At 36.0% G+C, this 22,150-nt stretch overlaps 2 protein-coding genes across 2 annotated transcripts; one reads left to right on the top strand and one right to left on the bottom strand.

Annotated features, from left to right (window-relative positions):
* The first annotated feature begins 2,045 nt into the window (after window positions 1-2,045).
* LOC144450604 (arylsulfatase G-like) lies at window positions 2,046-9,316 on the top strand. The gene is made up of 9 exons (XM_078141247.1): window positions 2,046-2,290; window positions 3,149-3,336; window positions 4,136-4,258; window positions 6,051-6,180; window positions 6,528-6,730; window positions 7,078-7,158; window positions 7,617-7,852; window positions 8,706-8,796; window positions 9,039-9,316. Exons 1-9 carry the CDS (start codon window positions 2,046-2,048, stop codon window positions 9,314-9,316), a joined length of 1,575 nt encoding a protein of 524 aa, XP_077997373.1.
* Window positions 9,317-12,542: 3,226 nt separating this feature from the next.
* Window positions 12,543-21,826, bottom strand: LOC144450605 (cell division control protein 6 homolog). The gene is made up of 11 exons (XM_078141249.1): window positions 21,670-21,826; window positions 20,090-20,467; window positions 19,175-19,374; window positions 18,328-18,500; window positions 17,096-17,202; window positions 16,380-16,519; window positions 15,939-16,045; window positions 15,455-15,519; window positions 14,491-14,714; window positions 13,492-13,632; window positions 12,543-12,641 (listed from the first exon to the last, which is right to left on the bottom strand). Exons 1-11 carry the CDS (start codon window positions 21,824-21,826, stop codon window positions 12,543-12,545), a joined length of 1,791 nt encoding a protein of 596 aa, XP_077997375.1.
* Between the last annotated feature and the right edge of the window lie 324 nt (window positions 21,827-22,150).

Consider the following 22,150-nt stretch of genomic DNA (forward strand, 5'->3'; position numbering starts at 1 on the left):
TGTATATCTACGGACGGACGGACAGAGAAGATGCACAATTTTACTACATGTACTTAAATTTCTACAGCAATGATTGTGTTGATTGTTGTGATACTTCAATTATTTGGACCACTGGTATTTGTTGTACCTATTGAAGGTTGGACTGCGCCCCCACCCCACCCTTATCTGTATGCATGTATGAGTGCAACATCAAGTCACAACATCCATTATTAACAGCGTTAGTAACAGTAACCAAAATCTCAAAATTAAAAGGTTTTTTTTCAGTTTTTAAAATAACAATTTAAATGTTATCATTTTATTTTCAACACGTGTCAGCTACATTTATGTATACCTAAGTGTATATTACCTGTAAACGTTTTACTTTCCATACTTAAAAATAAAGGTTTCATCTTTGCTCTGTGTAGAGTATGTATGCTGGGTATTCATGAGTACATACATGTATCACTCAGCAATTTGAAAGACGTGAGACCTTGGCTGATCTAAAAATGCTTTACTGTGCAGCACAGTAAAGGAATAACATTCAGTCTATCATGGTTGCTGTAATTCTTGTCAATTACGAAAATCTAATTTTCATATTGACTGTGACAAAGACGATATTGAAGGCTTGAAAGCCAAGCTTATGTCTAGCTATATTAATATAAGTAATGGACAAATTACAAATTACATATCCACATATAAACAAAGAAACCATAGTTACTTCATTGCTATAATTGTTGATTTTAACGAACGATTTGTGATAATAATGTCCAATATTATATATATATGGTCGTTTATTGCAGTCCATGGCCATTGGCCCAAAATGCAATACATTTACATAATTACATTCACATGTTAAAAGCAGAAAAAAGGAAAACAAAATGTCGCTCACAACAAAGAATCTGCTTCTTTCCTCAGAGAAAGAGCATGAAAAAGAAATACAGCCAACTTTTGCAATATATCTCCGTTCTCACTATGCATTATTTCAATAAACTTTTCGTAGGATGGTGGTGAATAATAATAGGCAGGAATATATTTGTTGCGATATTGGTTGAAAAAGGTACATTTCAGAAGAAAGTGGAATTCATCCTCAACTTCTCTAAAATCACAAAGTTTACAAATACGATCCTGTCTCTCTATGCCATATTTTCTCTCACTTTCGATTTTTAAGCAATGTCCAATATTATAGTACCTAGTAATGAAGTAGAAAAAAGTGTAAATTTCATTATTCGGGTACGTATGGATCATGATGACCAGTAATTCATGGTAGAGTACAGTGTACATTGTTCACGATTCACACTGAGTCTCGTCTTCTGGCCGAGTTCTCCTTGAATGACCTGTGTGATCTAATAGCTAGATGCTTACTTCCTCTGATCTCAACCTTAATGTCCAGGTTAACATACTAAACATGTCACCAGTTTGTGACATAAATACATTTCCAGCGAATGTAAAGTTTGATGTTGCCAACGGTTTTATAAGATAACACGTCTCCTGAAATAATAGACGTCTTGCACTTGCGCAAGCTGGAATGATTCTTTTAAGAAACTAAGATAAAATGACAGCACTGATGTAATACCGTGCACCCTGAATAGTACTGAATCACCAATGTGTAAGTATTTGTATAGCTATGCACATACTATGGTACAATAAATTGACTTCTGGGTCCACTTTGACAAGAATACGCTTTTAAACATATAGCCTGTGCATAAAGAACAATTGCTAGTTTATGATGCATGATGGCGCTGTCTTGCTCAGCATTTAAAACTGAGGTTCTGAGTCAAAGTCAACTCGCGAACATATTAGGATAATTTACCTGGCATATGCAGCGCCAGGATGGGGGGGGGGGGGTCATCGTGTTTATAATATCAGTTTTAGTGATATGGGTTCATGTTTAGGATTTTTCAGGAGGTGTCAGACACATGTTGTCATACAGATAACACCCCCCCCCCCCTCCCTCAGTAGGTCTGAAAAACTGACCAGTCCCTAAGGTCACTGAATAACAGAGTCCATTCAAAGTTCATTCGCATTATTTATTGTTGTGTGTAACAAGCTAGTCAGATAATATCGCGATGCACCAAAATATTAACATAGTTACAATTTTGTTCGTCACCGTTGTTTCTCTTACAACCTTTACTATAATATTGGCCAGTAAGAATGAAGACACAACAGTTACAACGTGGAAAGGGGACACAAGACCGAACTTTATCGTGATGTTTGCTGATGACATCGGATGGGGCGATATAGGGGTCAACTGGAACCCTGATAACTCATCGAATACACCAAATATCGATGCATTGGCCAACAGTGGTGTCAGGTAGGCTTTTAGTACTGAACGTGTTGTTGTTGTTGTTGTTGTTGTTGTTGTTGTTTTGTTGTTGTTGTTGTTGTTGTTGTTGTTGTTGGTTTTTTTTCGGTTGTCTGTAGTGTAACGGTTAAAGTACAGGACTAACAGTAAGTTGGTAGGTCATGGGTTTAAATCAATAGAAACAAGGGATATCGATCATACCAATATCCAAACCCAGATCATGCATCGTCGTAAACCACACCCCCTTTACTGCACCGTCGCCGGAAGAAATAACAGCACTACACCTGGTTTGCGAGAATGAGAACATGCATGTAACATACTAGTGACGTCACACTGCAAAATACAGTCTGCTCTAAATCACTACCGTGGTACGTTATTGACTTCAGAAACAATAGACAGGGCGTAGCATTCCAAGGTCACAGCGTCCTCCACCATAAATAATTGCAATAATTGTAGCGTTTGTTGTGATTTTGAGGGTGGTCGGAGGTTCAATGTAGGATAAAAAACCCACTAAATTCTTTTAAGTTTGGGGGTGGGGAGTTTGAACCACTTTAGTTCTCCCTACAAAATCAAATGGACTTCCTTTTGTATCTTACATGCAGTTTTACGTTCAGTCATGTATGCTTCATCTAGAGTGCCTTTTAAATATGCAGTAAACATTACTTCCAAAAAGACATATACAGCTAGCTTGAGCTCCTTTAATTGAGGTTTTCTGTGAAAACTCGAGTAAAAGACGGATTGTGCCACTTTAATCACCTGCTTGGAAATGATTTTCTAAATTCTTTGTGGAGTGATTAACTGTCCATATCTCTGTTGTCAATAAGCATTACAAATTCATATCAATATATTTCTTTTGATGTTTGCAAGATTCACCGATTTTCATTCCGGGGCGTCAGTGTGTACTCCATCCCGTGCAGCACTGCTGACAAGTCGTCTAGGTCTTCGTACAGGGGTTGTTCGTAATTTTGACATCAGATCAGTGGGAGGACTACCACTAAATGAAACTGTCTTCGCTGAGACCTTTAAAGAAGCTGGTTATCGTACGGGTATGATTGGTAAGTGGAATTTCAAATTCATATTGTAACATTATATTCTATGACTATGTATACAAGCGAGATTATTCGTCCCTATGATCAAACTGATGACATGACCTATATTTTCTGATTTCGGAATGGGTTTGTAACAATCTGACGAAATGTCCTAGTCTAAGAATGGTAAACCAAATAACACAATGTTGCTCTCTCTCTCTCTCTCTCTCTCTCTCTCTCTCTCTCTCTCTCTCTCTCTCTCTCTCTCTCTCTCTCTCTCTCTCTCTCTCTCTCTCTCTCTCTCTCTCTCTCTCTCTCTCTCTCTCCCTCCCTCCCTCCCTCCCTCCCTCCCTCCCTCCCTCCCTCCCTCCCTCCCTCCCTCCCTCCCTCCCTCCCTCTCTCTCTCTCTCTCTCTCTCTCTCTCTCTCTCTCTCTCTCTCTCTCTCTCTCTCTCTCTCTCTCTCTCTCTCTCTCTCTCTCTCTCTCTCTCTCTCTCTCTCTCTCTCTCTCTCTCTCTCTCTCTCTCTCAGGAAAATGGCATTTAGGTGTACATAACAAGTATCATCCAAGTTACAGAGGTATGTGATATTGTTTTTTACATTTCAAGATGTATCGGACGACACACTTACTGTACACACGTCTCGTCCTCGGAATAAAACTCATCCAGAACTTTCATGCAGTCAAGTATCTTTCGGAGGAATGACTGAGTAAGATTCTCATTTAGTTAACAATTTGAAGTATTTTACCGTAATGGATAGAAATAGAGTCACGTGTACGTCACGTGCTTTCTATACATTCATCGTTTTCTTTCAATGTTTTTATTCAGGATTTGATTACTACTTTGGCCTGCCGTACAGTAATGATATGGGTTGTGTTGATAAACCAGGCTACAATCTACCATCCTGTGCTGCATGCCCGAAGGACACTCCTTTACAATCCTGGGATATAGGTGATATATCTTGCAATCCTGGGATATAGGTGATATATCTTGTTAAAGGGACACAAGCTGAGTTCATAAACTTTTTACTAAAGTCAAATCCCATGTACTCACAGATATTACAACAATGTTCGACCAACTGTATCTCTTAACCTGTCTCAAACTGCGCTGAAACTACCTACTAAAAGCAAGTTTCTCGAATTGTTGATAAGACCAAGGCTGGCTAGTCACTACACAGATAATATGGCACACATACATACACTCACTAACTTCACTCAGATGGTAAACAAATAACTCCAACATTTGATGTTCAATTAGCAACTAGAACACAGTACAACATTACGACCTTGTTTACTACAGATTAGATATCCCACAGTGTCGCTATCCTGAAGACTCTACTTAAAACTCCACGGTGGAAATGTACACTAATTAACATCAGGGAGTGCAAGATTACACTGTGATAAATAGAAAAACTTGCTACTATTGTAGGTAGTTTAGCACAGTGCGAAACACGCTAAGAGATACAGTTGGTCGAACATTGTTGTAATGTCGACGCGTGCTATCTATAAGATTACAGTTGTTATCTGGCATCATTGCTAAAACAAATTCATTACATGGTGGGGTTTCCTCTACATTACCACAGACAAGTAAGAAATATAAACTATATGTCATTGTATTAATTTCATTATAAGTTATATCTTAATACCAGGTTTGAGTTAAGTTAATTGCAAGTTATGGTTATGTATGCCCCAGTAAGTAAAATGTTGTGAGATTTTGAAAAAAAAAAGATATACAGCAAAAATTTGAAACAATGTAAAAACTCAGCTCGTGTCAGTTTGGTTGAATGCGTGTAATGTGGATTCCACGGTTCAAATTCCAAATTTTAAAAACAACAACAACAACACGTTGGAAAAATCAACAACAACAACAACAACAACAACAACAAACTAACTAATAACTTACTAACTAACTGGCAGACAGACAGACAGACAGACAGACAGACAGACAGACAAACAAAAAACTTAGCAGATGGAAGGAAGGGAGAGGGGTTGGACGATGATAAACAGATCTGGACTTTTCATATAGGCCTTTCAGAGAAAAGAGTGGGATAATTAGCAAACCGAATCGGAGATGATTAGATAGAGATAGCAAGGTGACAACGAAGTTGAGAGTTAGAACCAGGGGCGGTTACAAGAAGAATAGAGAGTGGGGGAGGAAGATAAAATAATGAGGGACATTACATTTTACTTTTTCATTTTTTGAGTTAAATTATAGTGGAGTCGGTTCGTCCGTTTATCCTCAAATTTATCACATTATTATTCTGAAATACGTATTTCTATCTCTTTCACAAATAAGCTATGAAATACAACAGACAACAGTTTAGACATTTACAACGAATTTCTCAATACCGTGCAGCTTTTCAGGTTGATAGAATCACACAGAAACCAATATAAGAAACTTGACATGCTACACTTTAAGATAGCAAGATTGAATGAGTACAGTTTCTTGCTACATTTTGTCTAAAGTGAAATTAACTACACACATGTCACCATACATAGAGATGAACACCGTATAAGACATTTTAGGCGCCCTTCATTGGGTATATTTAATACTAAGAAAAACATTGGTGCCCGAATGTCTGCATAGAGTTGCAATAGCAAAGAATGCGATCTCGCTATTGAAGTGTAGTTGATGAATCAGACAGAAAAGCTGCACGGTATTGTGAAATTCACTATATTTCGATGCTGGCATGCCAATGATTACTAATTTTCCAAACATATATATTGTATTCCAGACGCAGAAGATTATTCGCTCTGCCATCCACTCTCTGCGATTCCGTTGTATGAGAACACGAAAATAATTGAACAACCAACCGACTTGTTTACTTTATCTGAAAGATACGCCAACAAGGCAAATGAATTCGTTATGAATGGGTATGTAAAAGCTACCTCTTGGTCAACGTTGAGGGCGATATACATTATCTGGGATTGATTGATTGATTGATTGATTGATTGATTGATTGATTGATGGATGGATGGATGGATTAGTGGGTCAGCGCACGGGTGGACAGGCAGGCAGACAGACAGACAGACGGACAGACATGAAGTTTAGGGTATTCATAAGTTCTTGAAGTAATGAGTGGCGAAGTAATACATCAAAGTTGAACGGTTTAATAAAACATTTTCTATGACCATGAAGAGCAACTTCATATCATGAAAATAGTCCTTGTAGTTTTATTATCTAATTTATTAAAATTCCTGGTTCTCATTTTTCTTTTCAGTTCGAAATCTGATCAACCATTCCTTCTATATGTCGCCTTTGCTCATATGCATGTCCCCCTCGCATACGACGACAAATTCACCAACTCATCAAAGAGCGGGGTGTATGGTGATACTCTACGGGAACTTGACGATGTTGTTGGTAAAATAGTAAACTCGGTCAAGACGGCTGGGAAGGAAGACAATACTTTGGTTTGGTTCCTAGGTAATGAAAGTGTCAGCTTTCATAATAATCTTTTCTGGTTAATTTTGACTACGTTCTCTCAACACATGCCTAGAAAACTGTGCTCGTTATTTCCATTCGTTAAACGTTAGTTATTCAATTTTTCTGACACTAGTTGTCCCAACTATTCACCCAAGTTACAAACAAAGTGAATGAAAACTCAGAGGTATTAATTTTTGTATACAATGTTAAAAACACTGCTATAAATCATAACAAAACCGATGGAATTCGACTTCACCTAATCTACCAGAACCGAACCCTAGGCCTTAACCCCCATCCACCCCAATAAAAATATAACAGCAATTTTAATTAATTATAACTGACAATAGGGGACAATGGACCGTGGGCGGTGAAGTGTGAGTATGCTGGAAGTCAGGGACCTTTCCTTGGCGCATGGCAACATGAACAAGGTAAGTTTGTTTATCGACACACTCAATGTTGCCCCCCCCCCCCTCTCACCCATTCTCTCTCTCTCTCTCTCTCTCTCTCTCTCTCTCTCTCTCCCTCTCACGCTCTCTCTCTCCCTCTCTCTCTCTCTCTCTCTCTCTCTCTCTCTCTCTCTCTCTCTCTCTCTCTCTCTCTCTCTCTCTCTCTCTCTCTCTCTCTCCCTCTCTCTCTCTCTCTCTCTCTCTCTCTCTCTCTCTTTCGCCGACTGAAGACTTCCCGTTTACTGCAGATTCTGAAGATCGTTTATTCATTAAAATCTTATTTTATCAATGACAATTTTAAACACTGCAAGATTTTTTCGGGAGTATGGTTGAAACCTGTGCATGTTTTTCCCTTACCAAGCAATCTGTGCCATGCATATTGGTACTAAGGTTTTTGTTGACATACTTGTATTTTTCTTCTTCTCATCAAATTTATTTAGGTGGTGGAGGGAGTTCAGCAAAACGTTCACTTTGGGAAGCCGGACACCGCGAACCCGCATTCGCATATTGGCCTGGTCGAATCCCAGCAGGCCATGTGACGGATTCTCTGCTCTCTGCATTGGATGTTTTCCCGACTATGGCATCCTTGGCTGGGGTTGCCATGCCAACAAACAGGCGATATGATGGGATGGATGTCACTGGTGTCTTGTTCAATAAAACAGAAATCCATGGCAGGGTGAATTGAATCTATTTCAAGTAGCTATAGTATATATCCCATTATTATATGACCCAGACAGCACAGAGTCCACGAATATCGCCTGTTTAGTCTCAGTTATCCAGACTCTCGCCTCTGGCGGCTCTCGGTAGTCTCGTAAAAGCACCCCAATTGTGAGAGTCTGGGTAAAAATGATAGTCTGGGTTACCCAGACTAACACAACTGGGGGGGCTCTTCTACAAGGCTAGCCTAGACTTTAGGCTTGTTGTATTGAAGTTGATTGTGGCTATGACCTGTCTCAAAGTACCGGCACTTAGCGTAACCCAAGACAACTAAGCTTACAAGCCTCAGGTCTAAGTAGTTTATGCATTTTTTCTTCAAAAAATCAAAATATATAAATAGTGTAATTATTGAGTCATATTCTGATATTATCATGATGTTTTGAGTGTTTGTAAAGGCGCACGCAACACTACTTCACACTGAAATTTGAAATCGCACTTTGACACTCAAAATGTTGATATTAGTAATTTAAAAAAAAGGATAGCATGTGCGAATGTCGACAACTTATTATTCCTATACCTGGGTTCTGAAAGTCACACTGAAGATGTAGACGGGGTGAGAAAAGGTAATCATGGTAGTAACATCGCTAAAAAACACTCTTCAAGAATTATTGCTTTGATGTCAGTGATCTTGAAAACTGTTTTAGATTGTATGACGTGTAATCATCATTTCCTACAGATACTACTGTTACTACTGTTACTATTAAAGTGCAATTGTAAACTTTTATAAATCGAAACCCAAACATATTATAACATGACAACATTAGACTATCCCTTGAAGATAATGTAAAACTTACCCGTTTCCCCCTATTTAGGTTCTCTTTCACCCTAATAGTGGATCTTCAGGTATCGATGGTAACCTTGATGGTGTACGTTTAGGAGATTACAAGGCTATTTATCAAACAGGTATGATATTGATGAACTTCAGAACTGACCGTGTCATCATCGATCAAATGGACAATTTCACGTTGACGATTGTCGAGAGAGAGAGAGAGAGAGAGAGAGAGAGAGAGAGAGAGAGAGAGAGAGAGAGAGAGAGAGAGAGAGAGAGAGAGAGAGAGAGAGAGAGAGAGAGAGAGAGAGAGAGAGAGAGAGAGAGAGAGAGCGATGAACTCTCAACTCGTACAAAGTTCATTATGTTTTCTTAGGTGGAGATGAAGACTGTGGAGGTAACATAAGTCTACCAATACGGCATGATCCACCACTTATTTTTAACTTGGCCAGTGACCCGGCAGAAAGGTTCCCGTTAAATCCAAAGAGTGAAGAATACAAGACTGTACATTTTGGTGTACAAAATGCCCTACAGTCCATTATGGATGATATCAAAAGTGACAATACAAGTGTTGCTGACTACAGGTTGGACCCCAGTCAATCAGGAGGACCATGCTGCAACCCAACACACGTAGCATGTCGTTGTAATGATTGAATGGACAGAACTTGACTTTATACGTTTGGAGGAGTAGAATTTTTATGTAGATCAAAAGATACCCGTTGTATACTAATTACTGAAACAGTACTTATCCATAAGTTGCCATGGTAAACCTGGTATAAATAAGAATAATACATAAACCATTTCATGACACAGTTTAAGCTTATTATACGTAAACTAAAATATCGAAGAATTTGTTATTAAATTGTCATGAATTGTACAGTGTTTGAATTTAATTAGTGACAAAGAAAATATTTCACGCCGACTTACACGTACGGACCCTGGAGTTCAGACAAAAACGCGGGTTTTACATGTTGCCAAATACCTGGTTAAAGAAATGAATATCTAGTTTTGCAATAGTTCACATAGGTCTCAAGACAATAGGTACTGTCTTAAAATATGTCTAACATCATTCAAGTTTTAGCATCCTTTATTTCCAGCATGTTCTAAGACACACATAATTATGCATAGGACACACGTAATTATGCATAGGACACATCATTGGACGCACATAATTATGCATAGAACGCTCATTTACTATGCAGGACTATAGTTGAATTATTACAATGTCTAATTATTGAAATTTTATCAAATTTTAGTGAATATATTGTTGGTTGTCTGGAAGCTTAAGAGAAACAATAATACCCCAATTGCATCTAGTGTAGATTTACATTTTTGTAAAAACAACGTCTTAGATTGATGCGATGGAATTTTGAACTGGATATATGTAATAGATTAAATAGTTTATTTCCTTTTTAATTTATATTAATTGTTATCATAATTATATGTACAGTATATATATAAGAAAGTGTGTACATGTCACAGTGTGTGAGATTGTAATTTTATGTCAAGAAAGTGTGTACATGTCGCAGTGTGTGAGATTGTAATTTTTATGTCAACTTGGTGACGTTTTCAATTCACATTCGTATTTTAACAGTTCGGGTGTCTTTACACTTGGAATCAGGATACCATGAACCATAGGTCAGACAACGGGTTACTAAAAGGTCCGAGAATTTCCGCCCACATATGCACTTGTGGCGTTACCATCAGGGGAGTTGCATTTGTCTGATCAAACCATAGAGGGCACTATTTTCAAAATATTTTGGTGAGATTTACGATATATTGGGGTTGGATGGGTCGAGAAACAGTATTAGGTCAATAGAACAGAAATGATTAAGTAAATACGAGTGTGATTTGATCAACCCTACCAGCTAAGATATCTAAATTCAAGCATTCTTACTCAAGATAATCCCATTTTAGTTCCAATATGAATATATTATGATATGAAGAAGTACAACCAGTGACAGGTAAGCCTTTACAAACAGAACCTGTTACAAATGGGGAAAGTATATAAGTACTTGGCACAGTATGTTGAAAGTACAGAAACTTGTATTACATTTCATGGTTTGATAATGAATGTTTTATGGCCCTTTTACACAATTGCTTACATTCACAAATTTCAAATTCTTCTGGCATTTTATGTACATGTAAAGTCATAAAATTGTTATCAAACCATGAAAAATAATGTTTTCTAGTTCCAACATGCTGAGCCAAGTGGTATTAATCACATTCACTTTTCCTGTTTGTAATAAGTTTCACTTGTCAATGCTTCCCTGTCACTGGTTGTAATATAAACATACTCTCTACACAAATAAATACATACATACACACACATACATACATACATACACACACACACATACACACACACACATACATACATACATACATTCTGATCATTTACTTGAGACACATTCAAGTATATTTTATATTAAAAGATTTTAATTATTTTTCATTTTAAAAAGTACAGTGAAATAAGAGTTAAGAATAATATTACAATTATGATACAAATTGCACATAAAAACATTTCAACATAACATTAGTAGTTAGTGCAAACATCTGAAAAAATTGACTTGGAAAACTGTTCACAAATAATAACAGAAACCATGCTAGTAAAATACAATCAATTAAAAGATTTCCATTTCAAATATTCTACAGCAGTAACTTGGTTCGTTGTAAAAATGCTCATTCTTTGGAAAGTCTTTGGAGATTAAAGTTGAAACAATAACTTACTTAAAACACAGTAATGCTTTTGACAGTTCAGAAAATGATAAATTTTAAACTAAAGTGCAAATTTAATTCACTTTTGGTTTAGTGTTTCAGAAACATATATTGTATTTTGATATTGATGTAAATTGTATTATTATGAGTGACCATGTTCTGAAAAACAACAAACGGAAAATGTTCAGTTGGTACACTCTTACATTTAGAATGGCTAAAAAGTGTTCAAATGTCATTTTTGCAAAGAACTTAAATAAATTGTTATGTATACACAACATCTACCTTGAATTCAGTTTCCATTTAAAATTACTGCAAGGCATGATGGAATATATATCATTTTTTGCTAGATAGGCCTGCACACAAATGGATATGACATCATAAATTACTTGGTAGGTATGCACACAAATGGATGACATCATATATTACTGCTTGGTAGGTAAGCACACAAATGGATGACATCATATATTACTGCTTGGTAGGTATGCACACAAATGGATGACATCATATATTACTTGGTAGGTATGCACACAAATGGATAACATCATATATTACTGCTTGGTAGGTATGCACACAAATGGATGACATCATATATTACTGCTTGGTAGGTATGCACACAAATGGATGACATCATATATTACTTGGTAGGTAAGCACACAAATGGATGACATCATATATTACTGCTTGGTAGGTATGCACACAAATGGATGACATCATATATTGCTTGATAGGTATGCACACAAATGGATGACATCATATATTGCTTGATAGGTATGCCCACAAATGGATGACATCATATATTACTGCTTGATAGGTATGCCCACAAATGGATGACATCATATATTACTGCTTGATAGGTATGCCCACAAATGGATGACATCATATATTGCTTGATAGGTATGCACACAAATGGATGACATCATATATTGCTTGATAGGTATGCCCACAAATGGATGACATCATATATTGCTTGATAGGTATGCCCACAAATGGATGATGTAATCATATTTGACTTAGCAGCTCTACACACCATTGGGAGACATACTATGATTGCTTTGGAGGTATGCACACAAATGGATGATCTCATCATATTTGGCTTAATAGCTCTACACACAAATGGACGACATCATACTTCATACTTGATAAGCAAGTCAGAATGACACCATCATTTTTTGCTTGGTAGCCCAGCTGATAAAATAGATGACATCATTACTTTGTCTTGAAGAGCAAATTCCACTTCCTTTTCTTCTAGCCTCAGGTAAACCTACAAAGCAACATAGGAAATTTAATTCAGTTTGTTACGTACAAGAACAGGAATCAGAAACGGAGAGTGCAAATATACCACTTTTCAAAATATACTCTACACGTCTGGTCCTGACTTCCTGCCTCCAAATGGCTTGTGAACAGCACTCCTAGTGGCCAAACTATGAAATCTTTTATCTTTATCATATTATTTATCTAGTTTTTCAAATTTGATTAGTTTGTTACTTTTACACCAATTGTATCATATACTTCTTTGTCCTTGTAAAGTTAAAATTCAATTCAATATACACGTGTGCCACAAATAATAATTTTGCTCAAGCTTGTTCATTATTTTTCTGACATATATCCAAATTTCACCATCCGGGTACATATCAAACGGCAAATCCCATACTAAATATTCAGAATTGTACTATGCCCCTTTAGCCGTCAATGTTATTATATTGAAATGCCACATTTTAACATAAACTGTTACCTTCAATTTATCAATTTTCGGACATTTGTAATACTGTGAAATACTAAATTTTCCTTTGGAATTTATTTTCACTGTTTTCGCAGGTGTGGATTTCCACCTAAATAATAAAATCCCTTGAAAATACTTATTATTATTTACAGACACCATGCATACCTTCCTAAATTAGTGAACATTAGGTTCAGGAAACAAAGGCAAATTCTCTTTCCTTGAAAATGTAATATTTGACAGTATGTTTAATACAGTGTTGTAATTGTATGGTTGGTTGTTATGGAGAATGGGGTCATCATCTTCTAAAAAAATCCATTCAAATTTGAGGAATTTGGAATTTTCATAAGATTTGTGCAAAATAAAACCTTGAACTGTTGAATTAAATTCTCACCTTTGTTAGCCTGGTGTCTTTGCCTTTCTTTAGACCAATGATACCTCTTGTTTCAAGCAAAGTACAAAGAGACAAGAATTCTGATTGGTCCACAGATCCCATTTGTCTTGATTTACAAATACTGCAGTAAGTATCATGTAACTGGTGAAAGAAAGAAAAACATATGTATTACCACGGAAAACATACTACTGGCAAACTTAGAGAGGCACAAACTAAAAATATTGTTGTGGTATGAGGTAGATTACACAAGAGGGTGGTGTTGACCTTGACCTTGATCATTCTGGAATACTAGTATAACATTATACAAAAACTTGAAGATCCAGAAAATGTACACTGGGAGATCTTGGAATAGGAATACAGAAGACAGTAAACTTTGCAGGAACTAAGGACAGGATGGATACAATTGTTGCAGAGTGTTATTTATATACATCGTAATACAATTGTTGCATGTGCCTGCATGGTGTAGTCCACATGTGGTGTACAATCATGATATGTCTGGTTTTTTTTGTCTCTCAAAATTAATTTATGACAACATTTTTGCAATAATTGTTATAATTGTGGCTGTTACAAATGTAGCTAGCCTAGCTGAAAGCCCATCCGCCATTTTTGTGTCCCAAGTTCAACAATGTCTGTTGTTCTTGCAGTAAATGCGAAGGCAATATGAGTGACTTAAGGGGCCTTTGAAACTATGAGTAGTGACAACCCTTAGGTCACGAGTTCTTTCTGCTTGAATGAAGAAAAATATTGGAGAATAACATAATTATACCAGCGCCAGTAATATGAAAGAAAGATTGCGGAACATAATAGTCATTTTGAATGTTTTGATTCATATTTTGAACACAGCAGAACCAGTGATGTAGACACGTGTTGTCGTGATGTGGAATGACCAAAGTATATATATTCCATATTTTTTGTTCAACTTGGCTTAGGCATGGTATGACAACCTTTCTATTTATTTTTAGGTAATAAAATAACAATAATAATAATATGAAGACTTACCTTTCCTACAGTTATTTCTTTAGCTTTGCCTTGTTTTAACATTAATAATAAAGTACAAATGATCAATTTTTGTTGGACTGGAAACGACTGTTCTTGGTTTTTAGATGACGACATCATCCTAGAGCCATAGACTTCAGACACAACATTGGAAATGTGGACCAGACTGACTTTCTTTGGGATTGGTCTTTTAGGTGTTAACTTTCTAGGACTAGGAGGTAGGGATGCTGCAAAAAGGAAAAAAAATTAAACAAATCTGTCAGAAAATTTGAAAGAAATTTTTAAACCTTTTGTGAAATAAAGCAAAACTGCAAAGTTACAATTGCTGTTGGATACTGTTTTCATTGGCTAAATGTACATAACCAAGAGTCAGAGGGACTTTTTAAACCCCCACCCCCACTTCCTTTGTACGCCCATCCAGAGGATCACGAGCTGTCAGGCAGGACAGATGTGTACCTACTACTACTACTACCTTTAACGGGTTCCCCTCCAAAGCATTTACTTTACTAAAACTTCACATTCTTTAATTTAACATGGTTTTGGAAACCATGGAAACATTACTTTGAGAAAAAACAGATGTCAAAATAGTAATTTCTAAGAAATGGAGGTAAAAAGAATTCAAGACATCACAAATGAATTACATTACATTAGTCAAACTTTTATAATGTACGTTGGAAAATTACACTTTTTAAGAGTCTGCTATGTTTACATTGTGTTTGCTTACTTTCAGACAATAAAGATGTAATTCTGAGTACCTGCAATAACATCATTTTACCTTGTGCTAAAGTTGAAATAGAACAAGAAAGGAGTCTTATTCTCAAGTGCACCGATGTGGAGCAGAAGTTATGGTGTTGATCAAAATATCAAATGATAGTTACTTTCATGGTGTGCCTACGGGTAAAATTGTATTTCAGGTAACAAGAATTGTAAATGTATTGTATATTAGTAATACATGTAAAATACCTACCTTCTGATGAGGGTTGCAGAACCATTTGACTTCTAACATCAGACTCTACAACTTCCACAGCTCTCCTATATCAAAGAAATTCCAAGACATAAGTTAAAACATTAGAATTAACTACAAATTTGATACTTTGCAATGCTCTTTCAAGTTTTTTCTTCACATGAGAGCAAAGAAATTAGCATCTTCCTTTGGCTCGAGTTGTCATTTGGAGTCCAGAAAGAAGTATCTATACTTTTGTGGTCATTTTAATCACCCCAGTTGTGCACCAGTCAACCCAGTTGGGGAGATGGTAGGATTGGGGTTGCAATGTGAATGCTTTAATCATATGTGCTTACAGAGGCAACAAGGGATTATATACTCCCCCCAGGGAGTTGGAAGTGTAAAGGGCTGTTATGTCAATATAGGTCGATGTCGGGTAATAATTGCAAAGTGCATCAAGCACAGCATTGGAAAACAGTACATGAAAAGCTAACACTTATTATCATACCTGCAAACATCCAGTGCCTTTCTCATGTCCCCTGCAATGGCTGCTACTTTTCTTGCACAGAACTGAACTGCTGCGGCATCAACTACTTGCTGACCATCACATTTTGTCTGAAATAAAATGCAAACAATCATTTTTTTAGTATTTGTTGAAATATATTACTACACTTAGGCAAAATATTCTATATCTAATAGTCTTAGATAGATACACAATATTCTATGAACTGCTTACTGGTATTTTGTGATAGCATCTGCCATTTTTTAGAGGCCAATGTAAGATTATTATTAAACAGAGCTACATAAAAATTATGTCCTGAACAAATAATTAATCACATCTAAATCCTTATGGTGCATCCGATAAGATGGGATAATGTGAAATTGAATTATGTGCCTTGTTTTATTTTTTATGTAGTTATTAAAACTCCTCTTTGTTACAGACACTCACCTTTTCAAGCCTATCTTGCAATATGGTCACAATCTGGTCTTTGGTATACGGTGGAAAGTTAAGTAGTTGAGGTTTACACTTTGGTCTGGCTTGAAGTCTGGGAAGGATTCTATCAGTGAAATCCAATGCATTGGCAATTCCTATTATAAAAAAAAAGATAACATACACAGAATGAATCATATCTTGCATATATATATATATATATATATATATATATATATATATATATATATATATATATATATATATATATCTTTGTGCTATAATACAGCAAACATGTAATGTAGCTGATTCTTTGAAGTGTAAGTACCTTTTAACTTCGTACATGAATGTATGTGCACTAAAATGAGAGGAAGAAGAGTTATTACAAAACTGTAGATCTCTTTCCTGCTTCCTGTTTTTTAAATATGTAAAGTTCTGTAAATATTTCCTGAATTTTGTTAGCTATATACTTTTCTATTTGTTTTGAGAGAGAGAGAGAGAGAGAGAGAGAGAGAGAGAGAGAGAGAGAGAGAGAGAGAGAGAGAGAGAGAGAGAGAGAGAGAGAGAGAGAGAGTATATATTTTCAATCAATTTCTATAGATTAATTGTTAGACTAATTACTCCTGGTCTTGTAATAAAAAAAATAATAACACCAATCAATGGATATTGCTTGTTACAGCAGATAGTCACCTTACATATGCATCATAACATATACAAATACTTGTAATACTTACCTATGAGAACAAGTCTTGACTTTGGTAATGATGGCCATTCAAACATTGTGTACAGAATCTCTTGATTTTTACTGTCTAGTTGGTCAATCTCATCAAGGATAAGAAGTCTATAGAAATAAATATGATATACAAATATTTTTGAAGATGCATACTAAATAAACAAGTACCATAAATATACAATGTGACATGTCCCAAAGATTTTTATCGATGAAAAACAACAAATTTTGAGAAAATATGCTTATGTTAAAGCTACAAAATAAAACTTGGTGCCTGAATACAGGCAGGGTTCATTCCAGGTCTTTCTCAAGTAGTGGGTTCCATTCTATGATTTCTTAGATGCCTCATCTGCTATAAATAGGGGTCGGATTGAGATGATGCTCATTATGCTAAATGACTCTGACTGTGAACATGCTCAAAGAGCTCAAATTGCACCCATAAAACTGACATTTTAAAGAGTATTACATATTTTGTATCTCCTAATTATGACTACAGTATTATGAACATACAGGAAAGAAATGTGTCACTGTATTTTTAAAAACAGTTGTGTTTTGGGATGGTAATAGTAAAATTGTTGGCTTGATACACTTTGGGAAGTGTGGAGACATTGACCTGGGGTTGAAAATTAGCTTTTTAAAACAAATAAATGTATTGTTTATTGGTACTATCTAGAGAGTATAACCATAGACAATGTCTACAGTATAACTCATTCTTTAAAATCTATTTTCACACCTTTCCAACATTTAGGAACTTCCTTTGAGAAAACGGCCTGCCGCCCAAAACATTAGTAAATGACAAATTACAACCCATAACACCAAAGTAAAGTGTTTTCTGTATGTACCACAATCATTTATAGCATCCATATCAAGTGTACAAGTATACTGTTTCATTTGCTAATTGACCACATTAGAAAGGCCACATGCTAGGCTTATTGTAAATAAACCAACTGAAACAGTATACTTTTACACTTGATATAAATGCAATTAAATGAGTGTAACACATAGAGAAAGTGCTTTACTTCAATGTTACTCATATCAGCAAATGAAACAGTATACTTTTACACTTGATATGAATGCTATAAATGAGTGTAACGCAGAGAAAGTGCTTTACTTCAATGTTACTCGTATTAGCAAATGAAAAAGTATACTTTTACACTTGCATATGAATGTTATAAATGAATGTTACTTGTTGCAATTACATGGAGAGTATCATAACTTATTCTCATTGTTACTCACACAGGAGGTCCTGATGATGAGAACTTCTTCTCCAAATACTTGACAGCGTCTTTACTGTTGGATTTGTACGTCGCATTGTCACTCAGCTGACTAATAACTTTATTGTAAATGGCAGTACTATTCTTGATTGACATACAGTTGACAAAGATTACCTTGATATCGGCAAATTCACTCTGAAATAAAACAAAGAACGCATAATTTGAAACAGACCATAGAAAATTAAAAATTGTAATTCTAACAGAATAAAAATCGTGGTTAAATATTTCTACTTCAACTATTATTATGCCACGGGACAGGTAGTATGAAATAAGTGAATGAATGAATGACTTGTTCCAATCAAATTTGTTCCATTGACAAAACAATCACTTAGTTAAATATTGTCACACCATCACATTTTTCACAAAAATTCAGGTTTTATATAATATGAGGACCATTTTATGCAGCATGCAAACTTGCATCCAGCAAGTTATCAAGCAATGCCCCTTGAACAAGGTAGCAGAGTACGATGTAACTAAGACCTCTTGTAAATATCTCACTCGCTCTTGATTATCAGATATGTAGATGTTAATTACACCACGGTCCAAAGTCAAGGTCCCATATATATAAACATATATCAAAAATACAGTTTTAGTTTTAGTCTTTGCTAGGTTGCCGATAGTCTCTGTACATAGTAAATGCTTGGACAGACTCAGTAGACACAAACTACTGTTCATAAAATTCTACATCACTATCTTCAGGAGGGCTGAATATCTTCTTATAGTCCAACCAAAGGCAATGAATCAGAAAGTAGTCATCAATTTCCAGACCTTTGTAATAATCCTAGAAAGAATATGTTGATAGTACTTACCCTGTTGTTTTCTATAATTTGCATCAATGTTGCTGTCTTCCCAGTTCCTGGTGCTCCTGATATGTACAGACTTCCAGGTTTCTGTTTTCCGACATGACGACGTAGGAAATCTGTTACAACTTTGATTTCAGTCTCTCTACAGAGTAGATTGTCAGGCATTGATGTATGTAAAGCTCTTTTGACTCGCTGGTAACATTCACCTATAAAAAACAATAAAATAAACTTAATGATGTGCTCAGGTTTGGGAACTCCAGCTAGTTACAGAGCAGGGAAACAAGGTAAACCTTGCACTGATTTCTTTTTCTTGTATCCTAATTTGGGTGGGAACCCTCATAAAATACATTTTTTGTAAATGTTACCCATTTACAGAAATAATGCATTCACCCTCACTCTATATTTTACAACAAGTCATTGAGAATGACATAGTCCCCGCTATGATTGGGTTTACTGCACCAACAAAATGGCTGCCAGGCAGCCATATTGGATTGTATCACTGGCTCAGACTATACACAATTATATGAACTTTATCTGTTGGAATGCAAGATATTCCATACTTCCTTAAAGCATCTACAAAAGGCTGTTGCAATATTGAGTACAGGAAAGCAATAGAATGTGATAAAAAGCTGGGGTTTTAATTATGAAGAACTACGGATAAGGGAACACCAAATTTTTGTGTCACAAGAAATTGTTATGTTATGGCATCAGTGGTGCATCGGATTGGCAAGTTAAAGGGCACACTACCTAACATGTGCATGAGATTAATTTTATTGGCGTACCCTTCTATCACTGAAGCTGTAAATTAGAGATTTTTAGGTTGGCAAGTTGGTAAAATCTACTGAGTCACACTTTCTGTTACCAGGGTTTCTGCACCCGTAAATATTTTTAAAAAAAATATTGTTTAAAAGTATAGCTTACCTTCTTGCCTTTGTAACCGTAGTGGTTTATGTTTCTTGGTTGGTGAGGGTGAGTTCAATCTCTTGGATGGTGATGACAGTATGGTTTCCACTTTCCTTGGCGACGGATATTGTAATTTCTTCTTCGGGGAGGGTAGTATCATCACAGGCAAATGACCAGAACTAGAAAATGTCTTGACAGTTTTTACAGGTGTAGTATTGATATCATAGTCTATCCTAGACATACCACATGGTAACTTTACTGGTGACACATTGCTGACTGGAGATATTCTAACAGAACACTTCTTGACAATAATGTCTTCAGTTGATATATTTTCTTTACATTTTATTTTCCTTGGACTACATTTTGGAGTTGTGGGTAGCTGATTTTCTTCTTTTTCTGCAAATAAACAATATATTATAACACATTAGTGTATTTTTTTCTTTAAAAAATAACAAGATTCAAAAACATTTTTAAAAAAAAGACATGGAAAGAATGAGTTGTGCAAATGCATTACTTTTGTTAACTACACCAATGGGCTCATCAGCTTTTCTATAATAATGGGACTATGCATGGAGAGAACCCCCTCCTGTAAAAATTAACACATGCATGTTTTGTATAGAACAAACTGTTAAACTGTAACACACATGGATTGGAAGATCTTTTACATGAGTATCAAGGGTCTCATGACTCTCATTTCATTCTGACATTCATACTTCTTTGTCATAAAATTTAAGTAATACCATACATGGACTGTATTTGAGCCTATCCTTAAAAGATGATACTTGGGTCACACCTCAAAATGAATGTTAATATCAGCTCAGCTGTTTTGATAAAGTAAAAGTATGTATCCTGTCCTGCACTCCTATAATACTTTCTTGTTTAAGACATATGTAATCACCATGGTAACATAGACTCTTGTATGTTATACAATTTTAATTAATCTAAGTAAGCCTGGTATAACATCAAATGAAGATAGATTGATAATGACACAAAAAATGGCATTGGCAATGACCTATGTAAACTACTAGTAGTACCACTATAATAACCATATTAATTACAATGTTACAACTTAAAATAGTGCAACAAATCTACCATAATTTAGCACTGATCAGAAGTCCCCTTGATATATGTTTCAGTTTTTTTCACTATTAAATTTCTGCCTCCGTTAATATTGTTTGTAAACTCCCTTTACTACTTATAGAATGTACACATGTAACAATAGACCCACACATTCCTTCACACATACAGCTGCAGCTGGTCCATATTGCGTTGGCCTTGACAAAGCTTTTGTTTGGTTTCTGTATGTGTGCAGCAGGGACGCCTTGTACACATTCCCGCCATTCACAATTCTAATTTTTTTAAAAATATTTACTGCGAATACGATGATGGGAAAATATTCTCGCAAGAAAATATATACGCATAAATTAGTTGTAAATTAGATTAAATTAAGTTTCGCAACAATATTACACTATACACAAACCATGTTATAGCCTATCCTAGCGTTTGCAGCTAAACTTGCCCAGACGTGAATAATTGCTATGTGGACGTGCGGACTAAAGAGAGATCGGATATCATCCATGAATGGCGATATGTATTACCTTTTGCTTGACGCCTTTTTCGTCGACTTGACACCACGTCACTTGCAGTTGCAGGATCGCTGCAGTCTTTCACCCTTGTCGATCGTTTCCCCTCAGCTTTTGACTGCGATCGAGTCTTGCGACATTGAAATTGTATCGTTGTTTGCCGCGAAGACATGACGGATTGATATCGATCGCTGAGACTTTTAAATTTTTCGTGAAATATAGCAAATTACACTTCAGATGTACTGCCCGAAGTTAATCGCAGGCCTGCAAACAGTTGAATAACGCTCTGATGCGCTACAGGGTTGGTAAAATTGAAATCGCAACAGAAAAGGTGTAAAATATGTGAGAGAACGTAACAATAGCTGTTGGAGTTGCCGGCGATTGCGATAATGGCTCATTCAGATGAAACTCCCGCCAACTTTAGTGACGCTTTAAAACAGCCCATTCTGATTGGCTCTTTGACATAAGGCGCGAAAAGGCCATGCTGACACTGTTG

This window comes from Glandiceps talaboti, chromosome 20, assembly GCF_964340395.1.
Source record: "Glandiceps talaboti chromosome 20, keGlaTala1.1, whole genome shotgun sequence".
In the NCBI taxonomy this organism is placed as follows: domain Eukaryota; kingdom Metazoa; phylum Hemichordata; class Enteropneusta; family Spengelidae; genus Glandiceps; species Glandiceps talaboti.